The sequence below is a fragment of the Scophthalmus maximus genome, chromosome 6 (genome assembly GCF_022379125.1).
Source record: "Scophthalmus maximus strain ysfricsl-2021 chromosome 6, ASM2237912v1, whole genome shotgun sequence".
In the NCBI taxonomy this organism is placed as follows: domain Eukaryota; kingdom Metazoa; phylum Chordata; class Actinopteri; order Pleuronectiformes; family Scophthalmidae; genus Scophthalmus; species Scophthalmus maximus.
In genome coordinates this window covers 12,473,292-12,500,712 of record NC_061520.1, presented here as the reverse complement: position 1 = coordinate 12,500,712, position 27,421 = coordinate 12,473,292, and the positions used below count along the sequence as shown (strand labels likewise).

General features: G+C 41.3%; 5 protein-coding genes across 15 annotated transcripts; 3 read left to right on the top strand and 2 right to left on the bottom strand.

Moving 5' to 3' along the window:
- The first annotated feature begins 199 nt into the window (after positions 1–199).
- Positions 200–5,757, top strand: p4htmb (prolyl 4-hydroxylase, transmembrane b). Of its 4 annotated transcripts, none has more exons than XM_035631863.2 (11): positions 202–854; positions 911–956; positions 1,052–1,187; positions 1,307–1,388; positions 2,143–2,333; positions 2,427–2,523; positions 3,246–3,408; positions 3,610–3,795; positions 4,062–4,152; positions 4,322–4,445; positions 4,951–5,757. In XM_035631863.2, the coding sequence occupies exons 1-11, from the start codon at positions 782–784 to the stop codon at positions 5,166–5,168; spliced, it is 1,407 nt and encodes a 468-aa protein (XP_035487756.2). In that variant the 5' UTR covers positions 202–781; the 3' UTR covers positions 5,169–5,757. The 4 variants fall into 4 exon arrangements, with proteins under 4 accessions (XP_035487754.2, XP_035487756.2, XP_035487755.2 ...); XM_035631862.2 differs by having other exon boundaries at positions 1,049–1,187; XM_035631864.2 differs by lacking the exon at positions 911–956 and having other exon boundaries at positions 209–565; positions 1,049–1,187.
- slc26a6l (solute carrier family 26 member 6, like) lies at positions 5,665–12,204 on the bottom strand. The gene is made up of 19 exons (XM_035631858.1): positions 11,935–12,204; positions 11,666–11,805; positions 11,330–11,440; positions 11,087–11,262; positions 10,831–10,995; positions 10,308–10,460; positions 9,934–10,016; positions 9,682–9,829; positions 9,446–9,559; positions 9,156–9,233; positions 8,878–8,973; positions 8,663–8,769; positions 8,369–8,438; positions 8,187–8,279; positions 7,678–7,788; positions 7,081–7,491; positions 6,805–6,859; positions 6,562–6,707; positions 5,665–5,978 (listed from the first exon to the last, which is right to left on the bottom strand). Exons 1-19 carry the CDS (start codon positions 12,072–12,074, stop codon positions 5,952–5,954), a joined length of 2,424 nt encoding a protein of 807 aa, XP_035487751.1. The 5' UTR covers positions 12,075–12,204; the 3' UTR covers positions 5,665–5,951.
- A 570-nt stretch (positions 12,205–12,774) lies between these two features.
- Positions 12,775–16,647, top strand: kbtbd12 (kelch repeat and BTB (POZ) domain containing 12). The gene is made up of 6 exons (XM_035631860.2): positions 12,775–13,117; positions 13,486–14,629; positions 14,720–14,990; positions 15,183–15,333; positions 15,477–15,674; positions 15,768–16,647. Exons 2-6 carry the CDS (start codon positions 13,557–13,559, stop codon positions 15,935–15,937), a joined length of 1,863 nt encoding a protein of 620 aa, XP_035487753.2. The 5' UTR covers positions 12,775–13,117; positions 13,486–13,556; the 3' UTR covers positions 15,938–16,647.
- Positions 16,648–17,183: 536 nt separating this feature from the next.
- On the bottom strand, positions 17,184–20,888 carry LOC118309578 (interactor of HORMAD1 protein 1). Of its 5 annotated transcripts, none has more exons than XM_035631867.2 (9): positions 20,748–20,888; positions 20,485–20,646; positions 20,117–20,182; positions 19,727–19,871; positions 19,070–19,206; positions 18,790–18,838; positions 18,621–18,705; positions 18,291–18,406; positions 17,184–18,165 (listed from the first exon to the last, which is right to left on the bottom strand). In XM_035631867.2, the coding sequence occupies exons 3-9, from the start codon at positions 20,167–20,169 to the stop codon at positions 17,416–17,418; spliced, it is 1,335 nt and encodes a 444-aa protein (XP_035487760.2). In that variant the 5' UTR covers positions 20,170–20,182; positions 20,485–20,646; positions 20,748–20,888; the 3' UTR covers positions 17,184–17,415. The 5 variants fall into 5 exon arrangements, with proteins under 5 accessions (XP_035487760.2, XP_035487761.2, XP_035487764.2 ...); XM_035631868.2 differs by having other exon boundaries at positions 19,727–19,868; XM_035631871.2 differs by having other exon boundaries at positions 19,727–19,864.
- c6h1orf159 (chromosome 6 C1orf159 homolog) lies at positions 20,848–26,595 on the top strand. Of its 4 annotated transcripts, none has more exons than XM_035631873.2 (9): positions 20,848–21,087; positions 22,154–22,247; positions 22,850–22,934; positions 23,439–23,477; positions 23,567–23,623; positions 23,915–24,049; positions 24,213–24,238; positions 24,405–24,429; positions 24,960–26,595. In XM_035631873.2, exons 1-9 carry the CDS (start codon positions 20,966–20,968, stop codon positions 25,061–25,063), a joined length of 687 nt encoding a protein of 228 aa, XP_035487766.1. In that variant the 5' UTR covers positions 20,848–20,965; the 3' UTR covers positions 25,064–26,595. The 4 variants fall into 4 exon arrangements, with proteins under 4 accessions (XP_035487766.1, XP_035487765.1, XP_035487767.1 ...); XM_035631872.2 differs by having other exon boundaries at positions 23,382–23,477; XM_035631875.2 differs by having other exon boundaries at positions 20,951–21,087; positions 22,150–22,247; positions 23,382–23,477.
- Positions 26,596–27,421: the final 826 nt, after the last annotated feature.

Genomic DNA, 27,421 nt, shown 5'->3' with positions numbered 1-27,421 from the left:
AAGAGATGAACTGGTTATCAATGTAGAAGACATTCATAATAACTAGGAGGAGCCAATGATGCTGTCTCCCTTTTAGATGGACAATAAAGTAGCATTCGACATACTGAAGAAGAGCTGGAAGAGACATACTGGACTTCTTGATTCATGAATAGAGTTATCATTGCCCTTATGTTTTGTTTATTCCGATTTATTTAATGATATACCGATACAGTATGGAGGGGGAGAGGCTTCACTGTCAAGCCAGGGATGTGTTCTGGCTTTGGGTCACCAGAGGTCAGCATTGCACGGTGTAGGGAGACGGTTTGCTGACGAGGGGAAGCTCGGGCAATGGCGTGGTAATAATAGAATATACCGCAACCAACAGTGGTGGTGGGTAGGGGGGGTTCAGTTGAAAGAAATGCATCGCTCATTTTTAAGCCTGATCATTTTGCTCGGACGACGCTGGGCCGGTTGGCGGGCCGGTGTTCGGACAGGAGCTGTGCTTTCGGATGCGCAGTGCGCTTCGCCTCGCTGCTGACTGCTGCAGTGTAAACAAGACGGACCGGGGCCGCGCCGACGTCTGTGGGTGAGACGAGGTCCAGGCAATTCCGATGAACGCGCACAATTTGACTATGAACAACCGGCGCTATTTGTCCCAACGCGCAGCGACTTCTCCACGGGCAGAAACTGACGTGAGCGCTCTCGAAGGATCCCCCCCCCGCTTTCCCTCCATCTTCTAATCAAACTTGAATCAGTTTGGTGAGCGCCAAGCGAACGTCCGCTCCATCGTGGGGTCAATCAGATGGACTTTGCAGCGGAGGAGGAATCGCCTCCGTTAATCCCCCAGGACAATGACCGACGAGCAGGAGGGCTCCGACGCTGAGGACACCGCTGCGTCCGGGAGCGCGCCCGTTCCGCCCGTGGCGCCCCGGACGCAGCGGCCGCCCAGCGACCGCCTGTCTGGCAACAAGACCAGCGTGTGTTCCCGCTCCTACTTCGTGGTGGTGATGGTGTTCTTTCACGTTTACATCATTAATGTTATAGCGCTGCTGTTTTACGTGCACTACAGCAGCGGCGGGCAGGAGGACGCGAGCCAGAGTCGTGATGCGCCCGGCGGCCAGCAGCAGCAGCGCGCCGAGACGCGGCGTCCGCCATCCAAGGCGGACTTTCTGCGGGACGTGTCTCTTGCACGAATCGAGGGGATACGGGTGAGCTACGTTACGATGCATCACTGCCACACTTGCACTGGCCGCCTCTGTTGTTGTTGTTTTTTCTCTCCTATACGAACACACGTACGACACCGTCTCCTCTGTGATTTGTGTTCCAGGTGGGACATGTCCAGAGTGTGTCATTGGCACCGGGCAAAGTGCACGACATGCGCACTCTGAGTCTGAAACCTCTGCTGTTTGGTAAGAGACGAATCAACCAATGTGCTGCGCACGCCCGAACGAGCCTCTGGTGGCCAAACGGGTTCCTTCGTCTGGTGAACGAAAGAGTTAATGTTGCATATCCCCCAAAACACAAAGTGTATATGCACAGTGTGTATGTGCAGATCGATCAAAGTGATTGGAAACAGACCGATTTCCCCAGGCTACTGCTCCCTCAGCTCTGCTCATCTGACCCAGTTAAAGGATGAAAGCTGACTGGTTAAAGAGCAGAAGTGTACATGTAGCTTTAAAAACACATTTGGCCATGCATCAATTTACAGTATGCTGTCATTACATTGTATGTAATGTATTCAAAGGGCTTGAATGGCTTTGCAATAGGTGCAACTAATTAAATGATTATCTTCATTTGAGCAGCCATACCGCTGTCTTGATTATTTATTAATCTGGTGTTTGTTTTATTCATTTCAGATTCGCATGTATGATAAGAGCAAAGCAAATTCCCCAAATAAAAAAGTTCAAATTAGCAAGTTTGGTATTTCAGCCTGAGAGGGGACAGGCTTTTAAAATAGTTGCTATTAGTCAGTTCCTTTTGGTTTCAGGCTACATAACACCAGAGCCATTTGTGAAATATAACATTGGTACAATACAATATGTCAGGGTTGCTAATTAGAAAATGTGAAGCGTACAAAAAGTGCCACAATCAAGCAATCCTGTCGACCGATTAGAGTTGTCTCTGAAGCTTGATCGTGGTTCACCTCCGTGTTTATTTCTGCAGAGATCCCTGGGTTTCTGTCAGAGGATGAGTGCCGTGTTGTGATGCAGCTGGCACAGCTGAAGGGTCTGATGGAAAGTCAGTTAATGGTGCAAGATGGTCAGGAGGATCTGGCCAAGGAGCTCAACCTCAGCCCAGAGGAGATTTTCAACCTTCTCGATATCAACCAGGACGGACAGCTGCAACTCCACGAGGTGTATGTCAGTTTATGGATCACGAGGACACACGCAGTAGTTTTTCAGTTCAGAGTTGGTTAACTCATCCTATCCGTCATATATCTCCGACAGATACTGACTCATTCTCGAGTTAGGGACGGCATTTGGCTTACACCGGAGAACCTGCGAGAAATCTACGCTGGGCTCAAAGCTGACAAGGACGGCAATGGTAAGAAATTCATTCATCAGTTTAGGTTGTATCCAAGGCTATTCATTTCAAAATTTTAACCAGTCTTCTTTAATATCACATAAATCTGTTATTCCCAAACCTACTGCCTTGAAATCACATTGATCGAATTACAGAAATGCATACTTATAGTCCTTTACTAACAATTTAGCTTCATCCAATGTGGCATATTGTCATAATCACAAACTGTAAGTCTAATTGTGTGTACTTTTCTATACACTTGTGTACCATTGATAATGTATATCTAGAGACAACACTGGTGGGATTGAGCTAATATATTGGTGGGAATAATAAATCATGAATCATGTTTGAACCGTCTCATTCTCTACTTTCACGTCTCTGAAAATATTTTAAAAACTGTAAACATTGATTCACCTGCCAGTGTTACAAATCATAGATATGTTATAGGAATCATTAAGTATTATTATGATTGAAATTGTAATTATCCTGAAGAATAATTGCATTTAATTTCTATGATTACACTGCAGGTTTGTGTCGATTGTAATTTACTGTAAGCGATGCTCAATAAATAGACACAATGTATTAAGGAAGTTCATGGATATTCTCATTATAATTCTTAGCTATAACATGTGTTATATAGTAATTGAAATAGATTGAATACAGGCATTAATGTGGGTTTTGATGGTTGGTCGAAAGCTTGAATAAGGCATCAGAATGTATTAACATGCTCATATTTTGGGCAGGATTGCTAAGTCTGGAAGAGTTCAGGCTCCTGAGCAGTGATGCCTTCCAGCGCTTCCTGCTGCAGCGAGGGGTGAAAAGGAGTCAGCTGGTGAGGAACAGCAGACACACTTGGCTCTACCAGGGCAAAGGAGCACACCGGGTCCTCCAAGACATCAAGGCGAGGTTAGGAAGAGGCAACACTACTGAGGATTCATTGTTCTTTTGTGTGTTTCTGTGGCTTTGCCTTTTCTTGCCTTGCAATCAATTAATCTCATGTGCTCATATGCAAGTAATGTCAGCATGGTGAATGAGAATAATTTAGAAATACTTGTCCCAGACTTTTCGAGTCTATTTAACCTTTTCTTGGACTGTTTTCTAACTAAGGGTGACTCGCCTCACCCGGCTCCCATCCACATTAGTGGACCTCAGCGAGCCGCTCCAGGTGGTTCGCTATGAGGAGGGAGGGCACTACCACGCTCACCACGACAGCGGCCCCGTCTACCCCGAAACTGCCTGCACACACACGCGACTTGCAGCTAACACCTCCACCCCTTTTGAGACATCTTGCAGGTGAGATCACCGTGTTGACTGGAACGACTGGAAGCGGCGTTTCTCAAGAAATCGGTGAATGTTCAGATCTGAATTCATCCGACTGGTGTGATTACTAAAATGTGCAATGACACACCATTGTGACAGGTGGCATGTTAGTTTGTGTGACTCGACATTGTCAATATGGGGAATAATGTGTGTGCTTGTCACGTTTGCAAAGTGTTTGTAAGAGTGTGTTTGTGTTTGCACCATACGTTTGTCATTTTAAATCTGTGTTGCACACTTAGGTACATCACAGTTCTCTTCTACCTGAACTCTGTTGAGGGGGGCGGGGAGACCGCATTCCCTGTGGCAGACAACAGGACCTATGACGAAGTGGTGCGTAATTGTGTGTGGGTCTGGAAATGTGTTCAGAGAGCCCTGCAAAAGTGTTGTGTACATACTGTGCATGTCTTTCATGTCTGCGTTAGCTCCCTTGTTTGTCAGTGCGTGCATGGGTCCGACGTTAAACAAACTTGTGTCGCTGAGTTTTGATTGTGTGTTTTAGTCTCTCATACAGAACGACGTGGATCTTTTGGACACCAGAAGGAATTGTGACAAGAGTAACTTGAGGGTGAAGCCTACCAAAGGGACGGCTGTTTTGTGGTACAACTACCTTTCTGATGGCAGAGGTAGGATTCATAATGCTGCAACAACACTACATTCTAGCAACTACTCATTTAATTTCCATTTTACATAAAAGAACATTTTGAATTTCCATTGATATATCTCTCCTGTCAGTATGTTCAAATTAGGAAGATATTTCCAGAAATGAGTTAGCTTAGCTTAGGATGAAAAGTGGAAACAATCTATCTGCCCAAAGATAACAGAATCCACCTGTCAGCACCTCTAAAGCTCAATATTTACCTGGTTTGTATAATCAGTACAAAAACCGCAATGTAAAACCGTCACGATAAAGGTTTACAATTGATTGTGTGCTGGTCTCCACTGGTTGTCTGGCAACCTCATGTTGATGACTATTCATATTTACCACACAGACATAAGAGTGTACTGACCTTCTCATCTAACCTTGGTGTCCAACTAGCCCTTTAGAAATACAACTGCAATTTCCATTACTAACCGTTATTAAAAAGTTAAACAAGTTAACAAGTTAAATATGTTTTTTCCCCTCAATAGGTTGGGTGGGGGAGCAGGATGAATACGCTTTGCATGGAGGCTGTGTGGTCACCCATGGCACTAAGTGGGTCGCCAATAAATGGATCAACATTGACCCGGATTACCAGCGGCAGGCTCGCTATCAGCAGTTGGTATCACGGCAGCCAGAGGAGGAGGATGACGAAGGTTCGACTCCGGACCCTGACTTACAGCATTCCAACATCCATCAAGACTTGTAGCTCATAAACCAAATTTATATATATTAATACAAAAATCTACCTAGCCTTCCTCTGTCCTGTGCACAACATTTTTGGTAACATCCTCTGTGACCAGTATGTAGAGACAAGATGTATTCAGGGAACGAAGTCACAGTGGGTTTATGCAATTATAGAGATGTTTTTTGGTAAAATGTTGCTTGGATATTGCTATGCTGTTATTTTTAAATCAACCATTTCCCATTTTAGGAATGTTGCACTAGAAACTCATGAAAGGAGTTGAGACAAAAAAAACCAATCTTTTGCATGTTAGCTTCACAGGTTTTGCTGTTGCTATAAACAAAAATTGCACTTGAAAATTGAAATGGCTCCTGTAAACATTTCAATGTCCTTCCTTGTTATTGCTACCATTACCAAACAGGCTCACACACACTCTGTGAGATGCATGTTGCCTTGTCTCTGTTCCTTAAATTCAATAATATTTACTGTCAGAATCCTCTTGGTTAAAAATAGACAATTGTTTGGTTGTTTCACTGTATTAATTTATTATCTTTTTTTCTTCACAAATGCACTGTAACACTCTTCCATACTGAATAAAGTTAGATTAAGATAATGTGTCAGCATCCAGTGGCTTCTTTTACATACTGTAAAGTGTATAAAAATGTATAAATATCAATATAAGTGATTTGTTTAAAGCTTTACTAAAATCTGTATTAATTTACAGGTGCAGGTTGAGATATTTCTTCTTGTAGATGTGCGATGGTTTTTCCATCCTCTGTGCTCGATATCCTGCTGGGCTTTAGGTCCTTACAGTCGTGTGCTGCTGTGCATCTCCTGAAATGAACCAGTTTTTAGGTAGACATTTAGTTTAATTGGCTATGACAAAATTGTAATGGTTCTTCAAAATGTTTTCGAGGCATTTAGGTTGGATTGTTCAATGCTGATAATCGGATCCCGTCTGGGCTCCTAGGTGACCACAGAGAAATTTGCCCATTGTGGGATGAATAAAGGTATATCTTATCTCAAGTCAACCATGAGACACACCCAGGTCTGATCGGCCTGCGGTGGGCCTGCCTCAACTGAGGGTGTGTAAAGATAAAAGGCTGAAACACCAGACAATGTTGAGGTGCACAGCTGATGATGTGTCATAACCATAGACTGTATATAAACATATAACCATAACCATATAACGGTAGCTACATCTGGTGGAAACACAAAGACCAAAAAGGCAGATAAAGTGCTGATTCTTCAGAGATTGTAACACCAAGCTCCATCTGGTGGTCATTGCAAAATTAACTACACTCTGGTAAGTAAAGTGCTGACTTGAGGGATTGTAACATCAAGTCCTAGCTAATGAAGCTGTCAACTAGCTGTAATGTGTTACGAAGTGTGCAAAGTGTCACCTGATCTTACTCACCACTGATGACTCGTATCTTGGAAATGATGTTGCTCCACGGTGGTCCAGACAGTAGAGCACAGCATCATGAACGGAGGCGAAAAGGTGTCTCTTTGTTATTGACTCGGAGAAGAAGTCACCAATCTCTAACTGCTCCACAACACAGGCTGTAGATAAAATGTTGTACACATAGCAGCATTGTGTAGATGATAAAATCTTTTCTTAAAGTGCAGCCTGAAAGACGTCAAGAGGGTTTTCACTTACCTTGACAACCAGCCATGTAGATATCCACATCAATTTCACTGAAGTCCTGGAAAATCTGTTGATATATTAAAATTCTGATTATTTCTCCTCATCAACAGTTAGTAAGTTAGTTAGTTTAAAATAACTTAAAAGTAATAATCAGGGTCAATTGAACTGTATGAGAGTAAAACTTTTCACCATTTCACCCATTTTAAGTATATTTTTTTTAACCTGTCTGTATCCTCTGTCTGTATCCTCTGTACTTTTTCAGAGGATATTTGTCCTCTTAGTACGTACATTTTTAATTGTCTTGATAGCCACCGTGTCAATGAAGTTCGCTGTGGAGAGGTCGAGAATGATGGAGTGAATGTCCCAGGTCCACTTGCCCAGAGAACCAAGCGAGATCCTCTCCAGGTCATGACTCAGTGTGTCCTCGCTGCTGGAGCCCAGAGTGGTGGTGTCCCCGTCCTGCAGCTCAGACATCCACCCTAAACTTGTGCATTCGGGATCTCCTCCTTTCAGGTATTCCCATCTTCCCTGGCCTTCTGGTGCTCCGGGAGAGGTTGGGATGACAAACACTGTACCGTTCTCTCGCTCAGTCCAGCCTTGATCTTCCTTGTCGGTAACATTCCCATCAATGCATGTGTCCCTCCAGCCGGGCTCTTCCTCTACAGAGAACAGCTGTTGAGCTGCCCTCTGTGCTCGTCTCTGTGGCGTAATGAGCAAAACAAGCGATATCGATCGTGAAGCCCTTTGTAGACTTTTTGAGACTTTGTCCATTGATTTCTTAATCAACACGACTCACAAAGAGAACTCCAATGGGCCAAAAAAGTCACAGTAGTCCTTCAAATGTGTTCAAATAATTCATGTTACTGTGGAGACGTTATACATTACCTCTTTCCTGGCCTGCCTCTTGGCCCGTCTCTCAGCTCTCCTCTCTCTACGTTTCTGTTTGGCCTCCTGCCTCCTCTTGTAGATAATCATTTTACTGATGTCAAGCCCACTCTGAAGACAGGTACAAATAAAAAGCAAAAAATAACTAATACGTAAAAATATAACAAAATAAACAAGAATAGAAATAGTTGCTTCAGCCAAGAAGAATTCCTGGACTTTAAACTGAGAACAGATTTGACCTGAAACAATTAATTAATGGATTCATTTGTAAACCTGACAAAAACATTCTACAACAATTTTTTGTAGAATACCATTAAGAATACCAAATACCATTTGTCATGCAAAAATGCAAAACACTTATCTTGTTTCCGCTTCTGAAACGTGAGGATATGCAGCTTTTTTTTGTCACAATTGATAATTGGTTAAATATTGTTGGGGATTGGACTTTGAGGAAATTATAATGGGTATCTTTAACTCTTTAAAAAAATGTTTATTAAGAAAGAACAGACCTTTTCCTTCAGGGCCTCAAGGTAGAGCTCAGCATTGGCAAAATACACCGTGGCAGAGGATCGGAATATAGTAACACCTGGAATCTCTCTCACCTGTCAAATAAAGATACAGCTTTGTTGCAGTGTGAAAAGTTCAACATTTATTAGATATATTATGAAGATTTTCCATCTATGTGTTTTACCTCTCTGTGTTTCTCTATATCCAAGTACAGCTCTGTACCTGGAACATTTCCCAGAACAGAGTATGTTGGCCTAATAATTGAGTAAAAAAAACAGACATACAGTAATCTCATGGTGTTTGCATTATATTTCTGTATAGTATTTTGTTTTACCTGTCAGATTTTCCAGCCTATAACATTAGTTACTAATGCTTCTCTCACGAACACACACATACAAATGCCGCTCACACGCACACACAGCATGACTCAGATATTGCAGTGACAAATTTACTGCGCTGAGTTGCAGATGAGTCTTACAACTGAGTCCTGAAGATGACCGTCAGCAGGGCAAAGGTGATGGATGCTGCCAGACCCAGATCCAGATTGAGGAGCAGTGTTGACACCCAAGTGACCAACCACACCACCTGGGTGATACAGCAGGTCATGGCTCAAGCATACAATAATAATGACTCTTGAGCAGTTTTACAGTATGTTATAATTATTATTATCATTTACATTCATGAAACTCTCACCAGATCAATCTTGCTGCGCCTCCACAGTGTAGCAATGTCAGAGTACTGCTTGAACATGCCCTTCAGATTTACAAAGACAATCACTGCGAGGACAGCCTAAAACAAACACACCCACACTGTAAATGTGCACCTAGAAAAGTGAAGTGACTCAAAACAACAACAACAAACAAACAAAAACCAATAATCCGCCACATCACAGAATCTGTCATCTATCACAAACACATGTACAAACTTTGTACATCAGTCTACAGTAGTGACATGCAGAGCAGCAGCAGAACCTTTGGCAGCTCCTGGAACAGTGGTCCAAGTTTCAGTATGGTCACCAACACAATGAGAGCTGAGGCCACTCCAGCCATCTGCGAGAACAGCACAAAGGTTGTTTGTGATTTTATTTAAGTATTTGTCTCCAACGGGCATTTTAATATCATTTAAGATATGTTATCGAGGGCAAGTTTTTGCATATTGCATGTTTACAGTATGATATGACAATAACTTTGGCTTGTCAGGTCACGCTGACTTCTGTCAAAATGTTGTTTTTGTAATCGTGTGGCTTCTGTTGTTCACGCACTTGTGTTTTTCCTCCAGTCGTCTCTTGGATGAGACTTCGAGACATAGAGGAGCAAACGGAGTAGCACTGAAAGAAGCCTCCAACTGCATTACTGAGGCCCAGCGCCACCAGCTCCTGGGCAGTGCGGGGACACAGTTACAAAAATACAGAGGAAGAAGTACAAAATATGAAAATGGTTGTAAGTTAATGGTATTAGCACAATTCATGTGAAATTTGTTTTGTGAATTCTGACTCACCTGGTTACTGTCCACCTTGTATCCGTGTTTCAGCGCGAATGTTTTTCCAAGTGAAATAGATATGGCATATCCAACAATGGCCAGTGCAAAAGCATCACCCATAACCTCTCCAAAAATGCTAAAATCTGGAACACTGGGGGGACTCAAACTGGCAAACAGGTAGAGGACAAGAAGATCAGTTCGTACCAACCAAAATGGGAATATGAGCAAATAAATCCTGAACAGCAGTATAACTTCAATTAAAATGCTTACCCACTCGGAATTTCTCCAACAACTGAAACAGTGTAGTTGATGTTCAAGTAGGCATAGTTTGATATCAGTGTTCCTGCCACAATCTAAAGCAATCACAGAAAATATACAGAACACAAAAAAAATTTAAAAGACCCTAAATTCACAACCACATATCAAACCTTCAATCATTAAAAATCTGGTTAATCATATTATAGATGTGGACCTAATTATTAGCCATAAAAATCTCCTTTTTGCTGATAACTGCACAAATGTGGAGGCCCTGGTGCTACCGCTGATTCAGCTGCATTTTAGTGCTGCAACGTCAGCATCAGCACAGAGCACAGAGGTGATTATATAAAGAGAGGCCAGAGACTGTGTCCTCGTGTCTGACGAACCGTTATGAGCTCCATCGGGACAGGCACTGGCAATTTTGGGCTGAGGAAGGAGTTGAGTTCCTTGGCTGCAATTAGAAGCACCATGGACACAGCACTGACCACCAAAGTGGGAAGATGAGTCTGTGGCAGCAAGGAGCAAACGTCTTTAAGAGTCTGAAAATAGAGAAATATAAAGCACTGGTGAGCTAACATTTGGTACTGCACTAATAAAAACACACATGCTAAGCTGCACACACATAATGGTTTATCATTTTAAGTCATAATTAAGTAAAAAATTACATTTTAACATTGCTATCTTATTTTCCATATGTTATGGAACATTTATCTTATGGGTGATTGAATAATTACAAAACAGATTTTCTTATATTTTTCCTTCAATGATCCATTGGATATGTGAATGTACTCCCCCCAGATCTTTATCATAATCGGCCAAAATCGTTGTAATAAATAATGCAAGCAGATCAGTATTGTTGTATTTAAAAAACAAAATGGAAATCAGAGACAAATACTTGACAGTACTCACATACACCAGTGATAGCGGACCAGTAAACCTTGTAGGTGAAACGCCAAAGATGTACTTGAGTTGTGCGACCACGGCGTGGGCTGCAGCAGCTGTGGTGTAGGCTCGCACCAGAGGCTCAGACAAGTAGGTTCCCACAAATCCAAACTTTACCAAACCCAGTATGACCTGTGCAAACAACCAATAATGTATACTTGAGTTTGGCAGTTGTAACCACAAAGTATGACCTGACTACTTCTGTGGGATGTTGTGTTCACACCTGAATAAGTCCTCCTAAGACAGTAGTAGCAGCCGCCACCTGAACCCTGTATGAGTCCCGGGCAATTATGTCCACCTCTGTAGTGATGTTAGTCCCGTTCATTCTGAGGAAAGCCACATCTGGAGCCAGTCTTTCTGTAACACTACCCACCATGATGCTGAGCACAGTGAATGTACCTGAACACAATGAAAGACATGTTATTTCAGATGTTATAATAATGTCAGTCTCTTTCTCTTTACTTACCAATGGAGATATGACGTGATGTTCCAAAAAAGAAGTAGATTAATGTTGGATAGAGGGACGAGTAGAGCCCAAATACAGGAGGTAAGGAAGCCAACAATGCATACGCCATACCTGCGAAAAGCAAGAGTTTACAAACAGGTATTTTTCAAAGATTAGCCACTTTTACCAGACAATGCAATATTCTCCAGAATACAAAATATTGCTTGTAAATGACAAAAGGAATTTGGAAAAGTCAAAAATTAAAAAAAATTTTGTCATATAGTGCCCTCAACTCATGGAACCCAACTGAAATTTTTCCAACAATTTGTTGATATTTATGTAAATGTTATGTCAAACCTTGAGGCAGGTGCATTATGCCCACACTGATGCCAGAGATGAGGTCTGGCATGCCATAGTCCCAGATTGAGTACTTGGGCAGCCAGTATAATACAGGCAAGCTGTTCATCACACTTCTTTTCAGTTTGGGGACAGTACATCTGGAAGAGATTTAAAACAGAGACATATCTTAAAGCGTAAATGTACTAGAGATGGGTCTTTCGTCATCTTTGACAAGAGGATCAGAGCAGACATCTACAAATTCACTAAAGTTATGACTTTTAGCTTACCTTAAGGAGTCTTTAAACGATTCAGTTAGAGAACGGTGAGTGTCAGAGTGTGTTTTTCTCTGTGTTACCTCTTCCAGTCTCTGCTCATCTAGCACTTCCCTCTCCACCTTGTATTTACAAAGCCTGCGTGAAGATTCCATTGGGCTTAATCCCTCAAAATCTTTTAATAAGCAGTATAGGAGAATGGGATTTATTCCAAAGTGTATTGGGAATGGTCGTGGAAACCGTCTACCAAAAGCGTATGCTCCAGTAGTAGTCACAAGAACAACTGAATCTGCATATGTACATCATATCACCTAATGGTTAACCAAAGTTAGGATGTTGTGGACAGCCCCTCTTCATGAAAATTATGGCTTACCGGAAGAAGCGAAGGATGGAATTATGGTCTTAAAGAGGAAAAAGATTAACTTTGCTGAATTGCGGTTGTGTGTTTGGCAGCTGTATGGCCATCTTCTCTGTTTTTTCCATTCACTGGCAAAAGGAGAGCTAACGAACCATGAAATGTCACCTGAAGATCAAACTGCACTGGGGAGTAAAAGTGAGTCAAAAGCATTTTTTTCTTGAGAATTCACAATATCCAAGAAAACATGTCAGAAATGTAGATGAATAAATACATTTACCAACTTTATTGCGTTGGGTGCAACAGTCTGAAGAATATGGATGTTAAGGATTAAACATAGTAGAAAGAGTCTGTTTTTCAGACCATGTGTGCATGCAGTGTGCACTGGGCCTTTAAACGGGTGCTGTCATGAAATATGAATCCCAGCTGGCTGTTTCATTTCAGCCATTCCAGAGCAGCATGCACGTGAGTGGGGCCGACAAAAAATAATGGAGAATTATCCAAAATGACATGCAATATATGCAGAAGAGTAAAATTAATAATGCAAAAATGATTCACAGTATTTATGACTGTCACTGCTGAAAAAACCTACTCAATCTAGATCACAGAACACTTGTGACCCACTTTCTGTCGTCCACAACACTGGCTATTTTTAGGTTTGCGGCTCAGAGGGCCACAGCAGTGGAGGGGGTACATATCTATGTGTCTCGCAATTGGTCAGACACTCGCTCGACTGGCAAATTCGGCAACATCATCAACACATGTAGGCCGATGAAAAACATAAATATTTACTGGTCTTTTTAGACCAAAGATGACAGCAGATCAGAGGCGCGGATGACTCTGGTAAGACATTTTACAAGGGGCCTGTGTACTGCATGATAAGATCTAGTTGTTTAGAGACAATGGTAGCATTTTGCTATATTTAAGGCTGACCAGGAAAACAGTAATGGCGGCTGCTAAAATATATGTTCATGAATGTTTTCCTGTAGGTTTGTTGTTACTGCAAGCATTACTAGGATGGCGGTAATAACTTTTAATCTCATCTTTTACACATATTTTCATTAAGCATAAGAATAAGAGGTCACTCACAAAATCAAAAAACAGTTGTTATGCCTAAAACAGATTTGGTATTTGAAAAGAAATTCACATAGCTGTATAATCATCAAAATGTGGCCTGACGTGGCACTGATTTTGTTTCTGATTTTTTTCAGACTCAATTTTATTCACTAGTTGTTTATAAGTGAATAAAACCTTCCAAGTAAATATTACCATCATTACAAAAATGGATCTTACAGCCAAACATGGACTTGTACTGCTCGACCAGTTGAGGAGGATGAGGGAGTCTGAGCATCTGACAGATGTGGTACTGGTGGCTGAGGGCATCAGCTTCCCCTGCCACAGACTTGTACTGTCCGCCTTCAGTCCTTACTTCCGTGTTATGTTCACATGTGGCCTTCGTGAGTGCAACAACAGAGAAATATTCCTGCGTGACACCCCTGCAGACAGCCTGGCTCTTCTCTTGAACTACATGTACTGCTCAGATCTTCCTCTTACGAACTCCAATGTACAAGGCATCTCCATTGCAGCTTTCCTCCTGCAGATGGATGACGTCTTCACTCGCTGTCAGCAGCACATGACCGAGAACATGGATGCCTCCAACTGCCTTGGTGTGTATTACTTTGCCCGGGACCTAGGGGCAGAGGAACTGGCTGACCACGCTCAGCGCTACCTGAGGCAGAACTTTGTCCAAGTCTGCCGGAGTGAGGAGGTCCTGGAGCTGGAAGCTCATCAGCTGGGGAAGCTCCTGACTTCTGATGACCTTAATGTTTCCCGAGAGGAGACCATCCTTGATGTGGTCCTTCATTGGGTTAAACACAGCACAATGACAGACGGAGAGGTACGTTGTCGGCACCTTCCAGAGCTCCTGAGGAAGGTCCGCTTGCCACTGATAAGTCCCAACTATCTAAGAGAGGCGTTGAAGAGAAACACGGCCCTGCTTGCTGAAGCTGAATGTCTAGAGATAATGAATGAAGCCTTGGAGGCCACAGCAATGCATCCCTCAGCTGCACCACGTAAACTGAAGCTGCGGTACGGCATGGAGACTACAGATCTGCTGCTCTGTATTGGTAATGACAGTGGTGGGATTAGGTCAAGATATGGCAACTTTGCTGAGCGCAGCTTTTGCTATGCGCCATCCACAGGCCGCACCTACTACATCACTTCACCTTGCTATGGAGAGGCTCTGGGGTATGTGGGCACTGGAGTTGTAACTGAAAGCAATGACATTATTGTGGCAGGAGAGGCAGGAGTGCGCAGAATGGCCCGGCAGAAGGTCATGAATGTTGAGATCTACAGGTAAGATGAATACGGATTTATACATTTGACAATCCAGCATTTGCGCCCCTTACACAGATGGTACAGATTGATGTCTTGGGTAACTTGCAGGTACAAAGTACAGGCCCAAGGAAGCTGGGAGCACCTGACCTCTGCAGAGTACCGTGATTCTTACGCCCTGGGGTCACTGGGTGACACTCTGTACCTGGTGGGTGGGCAGATGAAGCTGAAGAACCAGTTTCTCATCACTAACTGTGTGGAGCGATGGTCTCTGGAGGGCGGACCCTGGAGGAGCGCAGCACCACTGCCCATGCCTTTGGCCTATCACAGCATGGTCACAATGAAAGAACGCCTTTATGTGATAGGCGGTCGAACACCACAGGTAATGAAAACACCTATCACATGTTTCTTAATTTCTTAGAGATTCTTCAAAAACCTGCATTCACTTGGGTTCTTGTGAAATCTAGACAATATCAACACATTTAATAAGAGGTCTTACACTAATAGTATGTGACTCTTCTCAAACTGCACCTGCTCTGCTTTGTCATACACTCCTCCCCTTTCAACCATCCAGTCATACCGGATGGATGATGAGCCTGACCGTCTTAGTAACCGCCTTCTGCAGTATGATCCAAACACAAACAAGTGGACACAACTGAGTCCCATGAAGTACTCAAAGTACCGCTGCAGTGCTGTTGTACTCAATGGAGAAATTTTTGTGATGGGTAAGAGTATTTGTTTAGTTAACTTTACATATTTATAATTATGTTGAAGTACATACACAAACACAGTACTGTCATGATTCCAGTTAATGATTTGAATTACATTTGAAATATGATGCCATTTGATGACAGTATTGCACCTATAGGGGGCATTGGCTGCGACGGTGTGGACTGTGGGCAATCACGGCACTGCCTCGATGCTGTGGAGATCTACAACGCAGAGGGAGATTACTGGAAAGATGGCACTCCTCTCCCAAGTGCTCAACTCTCCCTGCGCACCAATGCCTGTAATGCAGGAGCGGTGGCAGGCAAGATTTATGTGTGTGGATATTACAAAGGAGCAGGTAAATAAAATTAAATAAAATCCAATCCTTTTAAAGATAGATGTTTGAAAGAGGTTCAATATAACACTGCTTCTGTGTCTTATCCACCCTCAGATCGTCATGATGATATAACAAAAGACATTTTAGAGATGGACCCATGGGAAAACCGGTGGACAGTGGTGGCTCGGCACGCTCTGATGCATGACAACTATGACGTCTGCTTGGTGGCAAATCTTAACCCAAGGGGGCTCATGTCCCCACCTGCAGACTTAGCAAAAATGTGACAGCCCCATCAAATCAGTTCAAAGTCTGTCTGGGAGGATTAGTGAAGGAAATGAATTATTAATTATTAATAATAAACTTATTGCTGGGCCAAAGGCAGATTTTCAAGCAGAAAAGATCTTAGTGCTCTGCATGGAAGAGGCAGTTAATGATTTGTACGTTGTTGAATGAGAATAGAAAGTCTAGAGTGAAAAGCACAGGTTTAAACAATGAAATTAATTATAGCAGAATTTTATTTAGCTGCTTCAGATTATGGTTCCTGATATTGTGCACAATGGCTCTGTCACACTCATGTTTTACTGGGACTGAGCAAAGCGATCATCATTGTTATAAGTAACAACGTCAAAATCACTGCCGTGAAAAAAGGTCAATTGTGTAACATCTGCATAGGAGCTTGATCACCTGAAACCATAGCTGAATTATTAGTAACAGCAGGAATTTTTTTCCTTTGACATGAAACAGATGACAGCGTATGATTGGACTTATGGATTCCTGTTTCCATAAAATTAAACCAACATGTATTTTAACTGTTGACTTGAAGACTACAGAAAATGAACATTGGGAGACCTGGTACATATATAAAAAATATATATATTTTATAGTTTTTCAGTATATATTTTGTTAATCAATTTGTTGTTTTTTAGCTAAGCTTGCAAAGGCAGACAAGAATGTTGTTATTGTGCTAATAAAGATGCACCATAGCAATATTATAGTTGTTGTGATATTGTGTTATTTATGTATTTGGTACACCCGGTATTAACTAATGAAGTATTACACGATAGATTTACAATAAATCATACCTTGGTGATTGATATTATGTTTTGTTAAACTATTAAGCCTGTAGTTGATGGTGCTTCTGAAATATAGTGCATTTTACTGAAAAGTGTTAATCATTTTAATCAGTCTGCCCTCACTGATATAAATGTGGTCAACAAAATATTAAAGCAGAGTAGTGGTGAGATGTGAGCAGGGTGATATTAAGGGGCAATTGTAAAGGCTGCATGACAAAATACTCACACTATTTCTACACCACAAGCTCAAATTTCAATCATCGGTCACATAAATCATATTGTGGATAAATGTGGTTTCCACTTCTAGTAATAATTTAAAAGAATTATTTGTTTGCCGACCTGTCCAGGTTGTACCCCGCCTCTCACCCAATGTCAGCTGGGATTGGCTCCAACCCCCCCGCAACCCTTAAATGCAATAATGCCGTAGACCATGGATAGATAATTTGTTTGCAAAGCCTTTCAGTTAATTTTTTTAATGTGAAGTCAACAGTATGAGTAATGTATGACAACCGCAAGTATAAGACAAAAAACATTTATCAATAGGTTCATTCTTCAAAAACCCGAATCCATAAATAACAGAACATAGGCACAATAATAATAAATATAATAATAAAAAATTTTGGCTTTTATTGCCTTGCTCCAAAAAACAAAAACAAAGGTTACACTATTCTTAGTGCTCTACTCGTCCTCTAAAAGCCAAAATCAGAATGGCGGTCCATGTCAAACAACTGCCAGAGGCCTTCAGGTTTCATTGGGGTCCCCGGCTTGGACTCAGCTGACAGTTTCTCTAAGATGGGTTCAATTCCTGCAAGGCACATAGAGCTGCTGCTGTCCTGAGACCAGCAGGTGAAGGGGGTGATGAGACCCCCCGCAGCTTTACTGGACCTCGTCTCCCTGCATAGCATCGACAGACAGTCTGGGTTAAGACTGTCCTGGCTTGTTACAGTGTTCAGGTCACAGCGCTCACCGAGGGGTGTCGCAACATTCTGCACTTTGTTATAGTTCATCAGAGATGGACTGTTTTCATCTGAGACAGTGCGTTTACTCCTCTGTGAGAGCACCAGTGGCCTCTTTCTGCGCCTCCCATTGCCCTTGAGAGCAAGTTTCTTCTTTCTAATGCTGCCACCGGGCTTCTGAGGGGGAACTTCAATCGGTTTGTGTTCACGGTTGTGCGATGTACATGTAAGCTGCGTGCTTTCGAGCTTGTTGTGCAGAAGGATGTTGGAGAGTGACTGTTCTGGTCCCAGTGACGCCTGGACGGTGCTGCTCATCCCTCTCTGAGGACTGTGTTTGGCTGAATGCTCTGAGACAAGGGTGCTGAGCAGCTTCAGGGCCTCTGCGAGCATGTTTCGCTCTCTCTCCTGCTCCTCTCTCAGACTCTCAAGACTACTCTTCAAGCTTTGCAGATTTGAACCAAGTTCTGCTGTAGTGTCTGCACTCTTGAAAAAAAGAATAAACAAGTACCCTGATCACCATTCGGTGACATTTATTACCAACCACAATACATTTTTATATCATGAAAATGCTGACCAGCCACCGACACTCTACATAACATGATATTTACCTTTTTCCCACTTTCCTCCAGCTCTGTCATCTCCTCTTTAAGGGAATTCACTTTATTTAACATAGTCTCAAAATGCTGGGAGATGTCATTCTGAAGACCCTTCAGATTATTTTGCACTGGGATGAGCCAATAAAAACATAGGAAATAAATTAAAACGAGTCATGGAAGCCTATAGTGAAAAAAAATTATGACAAATTTTCAATCAGTGGGCAAAGTGCACCATCTACTGGTGGAAAGAAATGCTTGCTTACTATCTTTTGACTAAATTAATTAAATCTTTGCAGAAAGGCAGTTCATATGAATATATATCTGTCCTTTTAGAAAACTTACTTGTAGATGCAAAATTGTCAAATTTTTCAAGGACAGTTTGGCACACAGCTATATTTCTGTCTGTGCCTGCGACAAGTTGTTGGATCTGAAAAACATTGCAGCAATAGTTACGTCTAGAGAAGAGGAGCTGTATAATCAAAAAATTTAATGGATGTCCATCATTACTTACAGTGTTATGAGTTTCTCTTGTATGTTGACATTCTTTGGCTAAAAGATTGCTGTTAATGAAAGATTGTAGAATTCCCAGTTGATTAGGGACATTTTTGCAGTTTGTAGTCTCATTTTTACTCTCAATTATATTTGTTGAATTTCACCATATTTAATTAATTTTAATGCCACAGACCAAAGTTTTATTATTTTAAATGTGACGACAATTATTAAAATTTAAGGAAAATTCTACACAAATAATTCTTTTGTATGCTCTATAATTGTCTGGATCCCACATGTACCTGTCATTGTTTTCTTTTGCCTTTTTCCTGTCTTCTTCAAATTTATCCAGTATTCCATAAGGCCTGGTTTTCCCCTTCAGTTCTCCAAACAGGAGAGGTTTGGTGCGATAATTGCTGGAAAACTTTGGGTCACTCGCCTGTACAGAGACAAGACTCAGAGGTAATAAAAGGCATAAAACAGACATGACTATTTTCATTATAATCTGAGAGATTATCAAAACAACTGCACATGCTCATGGTCCCATATTTAGGTTACATTTTCATACAACAATCCTTATGAGTTCCGTGCAGACGAACAAGAAGGACGGCCCAATACAACCAGAGAAAATTACAGGGATGGGCAACGCAGTAAAACAGACAAAGCAAAATCTCTCATGCGATACAGTGTCTTGGCCCTACAAACCACATGTTATGTGTTGTGGTTGAAATGGTGGTTACAGTACTATACTATACTAAATTATTTAAATCTGTGTAGGGATGAGATGGAACTCTATGAATATATAATCTTACTAAAGGAACAAAAGCACAAACATGGTCTTCTGACTGTCTATACTATAAATACTGTCTGAGAGTAACATACATGTAAGTGATAATGCCATTTGACCTGCGGGGCAGCGTTACCCACGCATCCACAATCAGGAAGCTGATCAGTCTCACCTCTTGTGAACTGGATGACAAACTCATATCCTGAGACGTGCTCTGGGAATTTTCGGGCCAAAATTGAGTCCCGAAGAATATCTGCGAGTCCGTGAAGCTGGAGTAGCCACTGGTGGACACGTTCCTGCACATCGGTTTCTCGCCACAAGGTTTGACGCGTGAAGAAAAGACAAACACGTAATTTGTTTGTGCAGCTAAACCGAAAGTCGATGTAGATTTGTTGGTCAATGAGGAAAACATTGTTCCGTGTGGGGCTGCAACTGACAATTATTCTTAGCTATTAATCTATGGTAAATATTACCATAGTTGATCAATTAATAATTTTGCCTATGAGCTGTCAGAAAATCGTGAAAAAATGTGAGGAATAGCGCAGCTCAGTAAGCTAACCACCTGGTTCCAGCCGGGATGCTCAGCATTTCTTTTATGTTCCTTATGTGATTCATTGCGCTTGGTTGCCTGTTAGTAAAGAAGAAACAGTTAGCAGCGGTTATAGTGAGCTGCGTCACCTTAACAGCACCAATATAGCAGCTGACAGGATGTTGTTGAATCATGCAAGTTAGCTTAGTTAGCATTAACAGAGCTAGTCTTAGCTAGCTAACGACGATTAGCTAGCTAAGGCTACTACACGGTCAATTTAAAGTTGGGATACCATAAACTAAAAAATCATCTTTTCAAACCTTTACCGAATACTTGTATTGGTGAATTTAGTGATATACATTGGTTGTTTTGGATTAAATACATTTTAAAATCAGACTCACAGTTCAAGCAGGCGATAAACAAGAAGCGAGTGTTTAGTTCACATCTCCCGCCATTCGACCGCTCCAGAGCCAGGCGAGGCTGCGTTCAGGTACCGCCGAAAAAGCAGGAGCGGCCGCTAGCTGTGGCTTTTCCTAAGTAGGCCGCTGGCCAACAACACTGATCTGTCACAACAGTGCAATGATTCAGTCATTTTATTAGATAGTGAAGGGCGGCCATACAGCTGAAACAGCTCCTCTCTAAAACAGTCTCAACTAAACCTTACCATCACTTTCCTTCGTGAAAGCAGAGTTTATTGCAGCACTATCGCCTTGACGACACCTGAAGTAGTGACTCAGAAAGCGGCTCGGTTGGGGGGGTTTTACTTTGAAAATCGTACCCGGAAGTGCATACGCTTCAATTAAAGCCCCCGCCAGCAGCAGCAGCAGCACCGGAGGAGCTGCAGGAGGATTATCTGCTGTTTGTTCCCGCACCGGTGCGTTAATGACAAATCTGCCCGCAGATATCGGAGACCGCCTGTCGATCCGTCTGCGGCGGACGAGACCTGACGGCAGATTGAACCGCACCCAGGAGTTTGGTCAGGGCCAAAGCCTGGTGTTGGTCCGGTGAGTGAACTTTTTTGTGCGTCTACATCCACCAACGTGCGGGCAGGTGCTCGGTCTGTTTCTGTGTGCGCACGCTCACACTCACACACACACACACACACACACACACACACACACGTACAGGTGATAATGTAAAAGAGATGCAGACATATTAGCACACACGTCCCTCCGACGGTGGCCTCGTCGGTTCTAGCTGCCCGCACACTCGGTGTAACTTCCTGGTGACAGGTGCTAGCTAGCGAAACACCTTGTGTCCTGGTGTGACGTCACCTCCCTGAGGTCAGCACGTCCCAGGTCATTTCCTCAGACACGAGCTGCTGCTCGAGGCTTCGTCCCTCGATAGAATGACTTCACATTGAGACAAATGTGAAGGTGTCGCAGTTGTGGCCAGTGCTTACAAAGTCACTTTGGTGGAAGAGCGCTCCCTCGTGACACTGTCGTCGTCGTCGTTGTTGTTGTTGTCGACGTCGACGTCGTCGTTGTTGTTGTTGTTGTTGTTGTTGTGGGTGACAAAGACAAAGTTTCCCCTAAAACTCCTCATGTCGTGCACTGTTCTGAAATAAATGGAGGGGAGCAACACTTTTACATTGAGTCAAAATGACGCAGCCGTGCAATACTTAAGACATACACACTAGCAAATAGGGCTGGGTGTTGTCTATTTATCTAAAAAGGAAATTGACTTATCAATACCAGCTGTCCTTTTTTTTTCAATAACTTATCCTGAGATATATATTTTTTTTAGTTATTCATGGTACAGTTGATACCAACACTGACTGTACTTTTGTTGATTACCGTGCTCTGAGAGATACAATTTCCTTTTTTTTTAAGAAAGAAGCCAAGTTATGATATACAGTACACCATGTCTGAACAAAAGACATAACAAAACGGTGTCGCCTAATTAAAACGAGTAAATTTAGTACATGTTTTTGATCAATACCAAGTTCAAGTATCTGCAATACGTTTATCAGAATCAGTTAAATTAATCATCTGTCATATGGGATGAATGGGTAATGTGTCATCTATGTGCCTAATCAAAGTGATCATTTAATATCTATCTCCAAGTCAGTTTGGTCCCCGAGGGTTCGAATATGGCTCTGTCATTCCTTTTGGTCTTGGCTGCCACTGTGATCCTCATCAGACCTGAGACACCTGTAACTAAGGTAAGAAAATGAGCGTTACTGAGCCAAAGGGCCAAAACGTGCATTATCTCAAGGCACTTTACATAGTGAGGTCGAGACCTCACAATATTACATAAAGACCCAACAGTTGCCACAATGAGCAGCACGGTGACGTAGTGGTTAGCACTTTCTCCTCACAGCAAGAAGGATCTGGGTTCGTGTCCCGGTTCAAACCAACCAGGGTCTTTTTGCATGTTCTCCCCGTGTATGCGTGGGTTCTCTCTAGGTTCTCCGGCTTCCTCCCACAGTCCAAAGACATGCAGAATGGGGTTAGGTTCATTGGAGACTCTAAATTGACCGTAGGTGTGAATGTGAGAGTGAATGGTTGTTTGTCTCTGTATGTGGCCCTGCGATAGGCTGGCGACCTGTCCAGGGTGAACCCCGCCTCTCGTCCACTGTCAGCTGGGATTGGCTCCAGCCCCCCTGCGACCCTTAAATGGATAAAGCGGTAGACGATGGATGGATGGATGGATGGATATATATATATATATAGCTGATGATAAATACAGGGCATTAATAATAATAGTGACGTATTGACAATTTGACATTGATGTGATAATCCAGGAACGCTGCTCTCTTTACAGGCCTTACACCAGAACTCTCTCGAGTGCTGTGGTGACAAACTGAGAGTGAACAATTCCTGTTCAAACGACACTCACTGTGAGCCAGGTAATGTGGATGTTTTGAGTGATTGTGTCAAACAACTGTGATCGAGGAGTTTGAACTTTTTTGCACAATCAGCATTTTATCACCACATAGACATTAGTGGTAGAGAAAGTTCTCCTAGGGTCATTAATGAATCTATCATCGAAATGTAGAAAGCAGAGCCCTTAGATTTTACACATGCATTAAAAAGGTCTCTCAGACTTTTTTAACCCACTGTAATTGTATATATGATATTATATTGTATACAAAGGGAGGCAAAATTAAAGGCAAATTTGAGCCAGTAACTGTTGAGGAACAGCTTCAACGCACTCTGGTATTAATTCTCCAGATCTGTGAAACTCCCTGGAATGACATTCTTCTGAAAGACTGCCCCTCATTTGGTGTTTTTGATCCCTGCTCTATAATCATAAATGGAAATGTCACTTTCTACTATTCTTTTGAATTCTTGAGGCTGCTTCTTGCGTGTCCTTGACAACAGCAACACAATTTGCATCTTCTGTGACTCAGCATCCGTGGACCTGGAAAACATAACAGTGTGCACCTACAGTAAGGACTGAGAACTGCTCACACTGTTTTGGATAAATGAAAATCATATATTTTTAGTTTTGAATTTGCACTTTTTCTGTCCATGCTAGACTACACAGTGGAGCGGAAGAATCATACAACTGTAACCACAGTCACTCCCAAAATTGGTAAGAAACCGTGTCTACAGTCATTAGAGACTGGTTTGATGTTTTCAGCAGTTTGTAATATTTTTTAACTGTCTGTTTGTCTGAATTATGAGAAAAACTATGTTCATTTAGTTTTAAGGTTTAATTAACCCATTTAAGGGTTAATATAGAGCACATAGATTGTGGTTGATTTGAAATGTAAGTTAAGTTTACGTAAGTGCATGATGATGGAGTAATGTTTGTAGAAGTAAATAAGATTTTTGTCATATTTCTCGTTTTCTGTTTCCTGCTTGGGCTTGTGTCTTTCAACAGGAGGGCCAGGCGTGGCAGCCTCTCTTCTTCTGGGAACACTGTTGATCAGCCTGTTCCTGATCCTGTCTGTCGCCTCCTTTTTCTACCTCAAACGCTCCAACCGACTCCCGGGCATCTTCTACCGCCGCAATAAAGGTAAGCACTGAAAAATGGACTATGAAGTTCTACAGATCCTGCTGCGCTAACACTGTTACACGGCCATTAAATCCTATGTAGCACAGCATGAAGTATATGGGAAACACAGTGTTATTGCTTTTCCTCAGTGATGCGTAACATTATGTTGTGTACTTTTTTACAGCCTTCATTTTCCAACCAAGTGAGACAGTAAGTCAATTTTACTGTTTGTTAGAGTACTTTCAGAGACTTGTAGAGACTGAATCTGTTTATTGAAACCTCAGCAATGTTCTTCAGCTGTTCAAATTATTTTTAACAAATAATTATAGTTTGTGTCTCTCAGGGATATTTAGAATTCTTTTTTTTCCTCTTTCAGGCTGTCATGATTCCGTCCTCATCAGGTAAGAGGACTACACTGTCTTACTTGTGCGACTTACTGCAAACTACCTTTCTGATCTTGCCAAACAGGTTCTAGTATTATGTGAGGTTGGTGAGTAATGCATAGCAGTCAAAATATTACCCAGGACTATTTGGCAATGTTGGTAAGAAGTGTTAGATTTTTGAGGACCGTAGGTCAATTCAAATCAGATTAAACTAAGTAGCATATTTAAAAACAACAAGAGTTGAGACAAAGTGCTTCACAATCAAGGAAAGCAACACAGGTACAGATTTGAAAAAAAGAAGTGCACTGATTGGTTAAATTGGAGGGCCAAACAACATTACGCCCTTTTTGTTTTTATTTAATTAAAGGAAGAATCTGTCCCTTTGATATGAGGCAAACCATTTAAATACTGGACTCCAATGAGAGGCTTGTAATCATGAAACACGATCTTGGGCACAAATCTAATAAACGTAGGCTCAAAGATGCTCTGACCAATTCCAGTGCATTTTTTCCTCATTTAATGTTTGTGTTTCTTTCTTTCTCTTTAAGTGAGGAAGCCAAGATATGTCAGAAGGGAGCGTCCCTCTGCAACACCAACGGTGAACAGTGCCACAGTCCCCACAACGTCCACCACTCAAGTCTATAATGTGTAAGAGGGCGGTGGCAGTGTCGGTGCAGGTGGGAGAGAAAGCTCAGGAACGATGTTAGATTTTCTCATCAATCGTGTAGAAAGAACAGGTGGTCAAATTAAATTTTTTTTAATTCAATTGTCTCTCATTGACGGAGCCATCGACTTGTGAATATTAAATTATTTTTTTCTTTTAAATAAGCAGACATATGATAACTAAGATATCCCAGGTAAAATCATTTAAAAATGCTCTCTGTAAATTTAAAACATTGCAGGTCGGTATGAATAGACTTATCATTCAGGATCACTCTTAAAGCAGAACACGTGAAACCGTTTGTTAAAGGAATAATTGGACATTCCGGGATATATGCGTAGCAAGTGACGCTGATATTTTGGACAGAGTGACATTTGATGGATTTTTTTTATGAGTTCGCTGAATAGGATTTTTTTTTTCTTATGTGTGATATTTATTTGGTTTTGTAAGGGTGCACTGAATTTGACCAATTAGACGGACAGAATAGATATTTAATGTGACGAATAGAAATAGGATTCTTCTGGTGGACCGGGACGTTGTAGGGAGAGTTACTGTGGCCACTGTATTGATAATTACTTCATTGACTTTGTGTTTTTATTTTTGCGTTTGTATTTACTATTTTTGTGAGCTCAAGCAAGTTGAATGTATTTTACATGTATAACAAATCATGCATCGCAGTAACATGGATTATTTATTACATTCCACAGAAGACCCACTTAAGACTCAGAGGCCATAAAAAAAATCAATTTTTTTTTGCAGGAAATTCTGTGATCCTTCTAAAACTTAACAGAAGTTTGTTCCATGAAGTTAAGTTTAATGCCAAAATATTTTTCTCTCAGAACATAACATTTTTGAATCCTTCTGCACTTTAGTAATCTGAGGTCATCAGCTAATGTTAGACCTTGAGTTTTTTTAAAAGAAATTCTCAAAATAATTTGCCATCGAGTGTGATTGAGATTGTTTTGTTGTATAACTGGCAACATTTCTGTTGCATTGTGAACGTTACTTGACTACTATTACCTTTGCCAAATGTTCTCTGAAGAAACTGACTCGTGATGTGTGCCATTACTGTGATTACTGTGCCATTCTGAGCTTTGAATGCAGCCGGGAAACCTTCAGTCATGACGTGTTGAATAATTGTGTGTTTGAATAATATCCAGTGGCCTTTACTGTGCACAACTCAAAAACCAAGGCTAGTTATCCAAGTTTTATTTGCAACGTGGTATTTTATTTAATATATTTTTATATCTTGACAACACTGAGGCCATAAAAAGTCATTTCCATACGTTGAGCGATCAGAAGTGCGCCAGTTAAAAGGCGCCGACCATTCCCTGAATATTCCCCCTTTACGCTTTGTGTTTGGTGTTTGTACAGACAACCATTAGCTGAATACATGTAAATATTGTTTTATACAAATGATGTATTGCTTTTGTAATGATGTACATATTTTTGTTTCAATGCCATGAAGAATGTTCTGAAGACGTATGCATAGTTTGCAGAAATAAAGCACCTTTCCACTGTTATATGAACTTGTATACTGTTTATTTTTTTTATATAATTTTGACATTCTTTTCTGATTCCTGCTTCCAATAGACAATACCCCACTAAGAGTTGTTGTGCCCATTACTTTTTCATTTTTCCGTTCATTACGGAATACAGGTATTGGTTCCTGCCAGATTTATAAATTAACTAATCTGGAAGGAAAACTTAATTTAATTTAAAACTTAACTTAATTTATCTTGAACTATCCATCCATTATCCATACCGCTTTATCCTCTAAGGGTCGCAGGGGGCTGGAGCTGACATTGGACAGTTCACCAGCCAATCGGAGGGCCATTTATTTATTTCTGTTAAAATTCAAACTAAAGAAAACATTCTAATGCTACCAAGTCTTAATTATCTGATTTTCAGATATGGGAGACATGTTTGTTTATGAACTGATGTTGCAGTCCAAAATAATTTTAGATCTTACAATAATATATATTTTTTAAATGAGTTTAAATGTTTTTTTCTATTTAAATCAAGAATCTCAATTTTATGGTGATATCTTTCCTTAACTGACATGTTTTGAATTGACATGAATGGACGGCAATCATGGACAAAAGTTCAGTATTTAAACTAAGTTACACATTTTTAATAAATATATAAACATGTAGCCCACAATCATGTCATTATAAAGTTTGCAGACACTAGCGAAAGGTGCTTTTTTTTCTGGAGAAGACTGGAGAAAAAAAAATTATTTGACAAATTCAAAAGTTGTATTGCATGGAGAAAAAAATAACAGTTAAAAGGATTTTGTCACTTTAAATATGATATATTTATCAGTGCCATTGTATTCCCATCATGTTT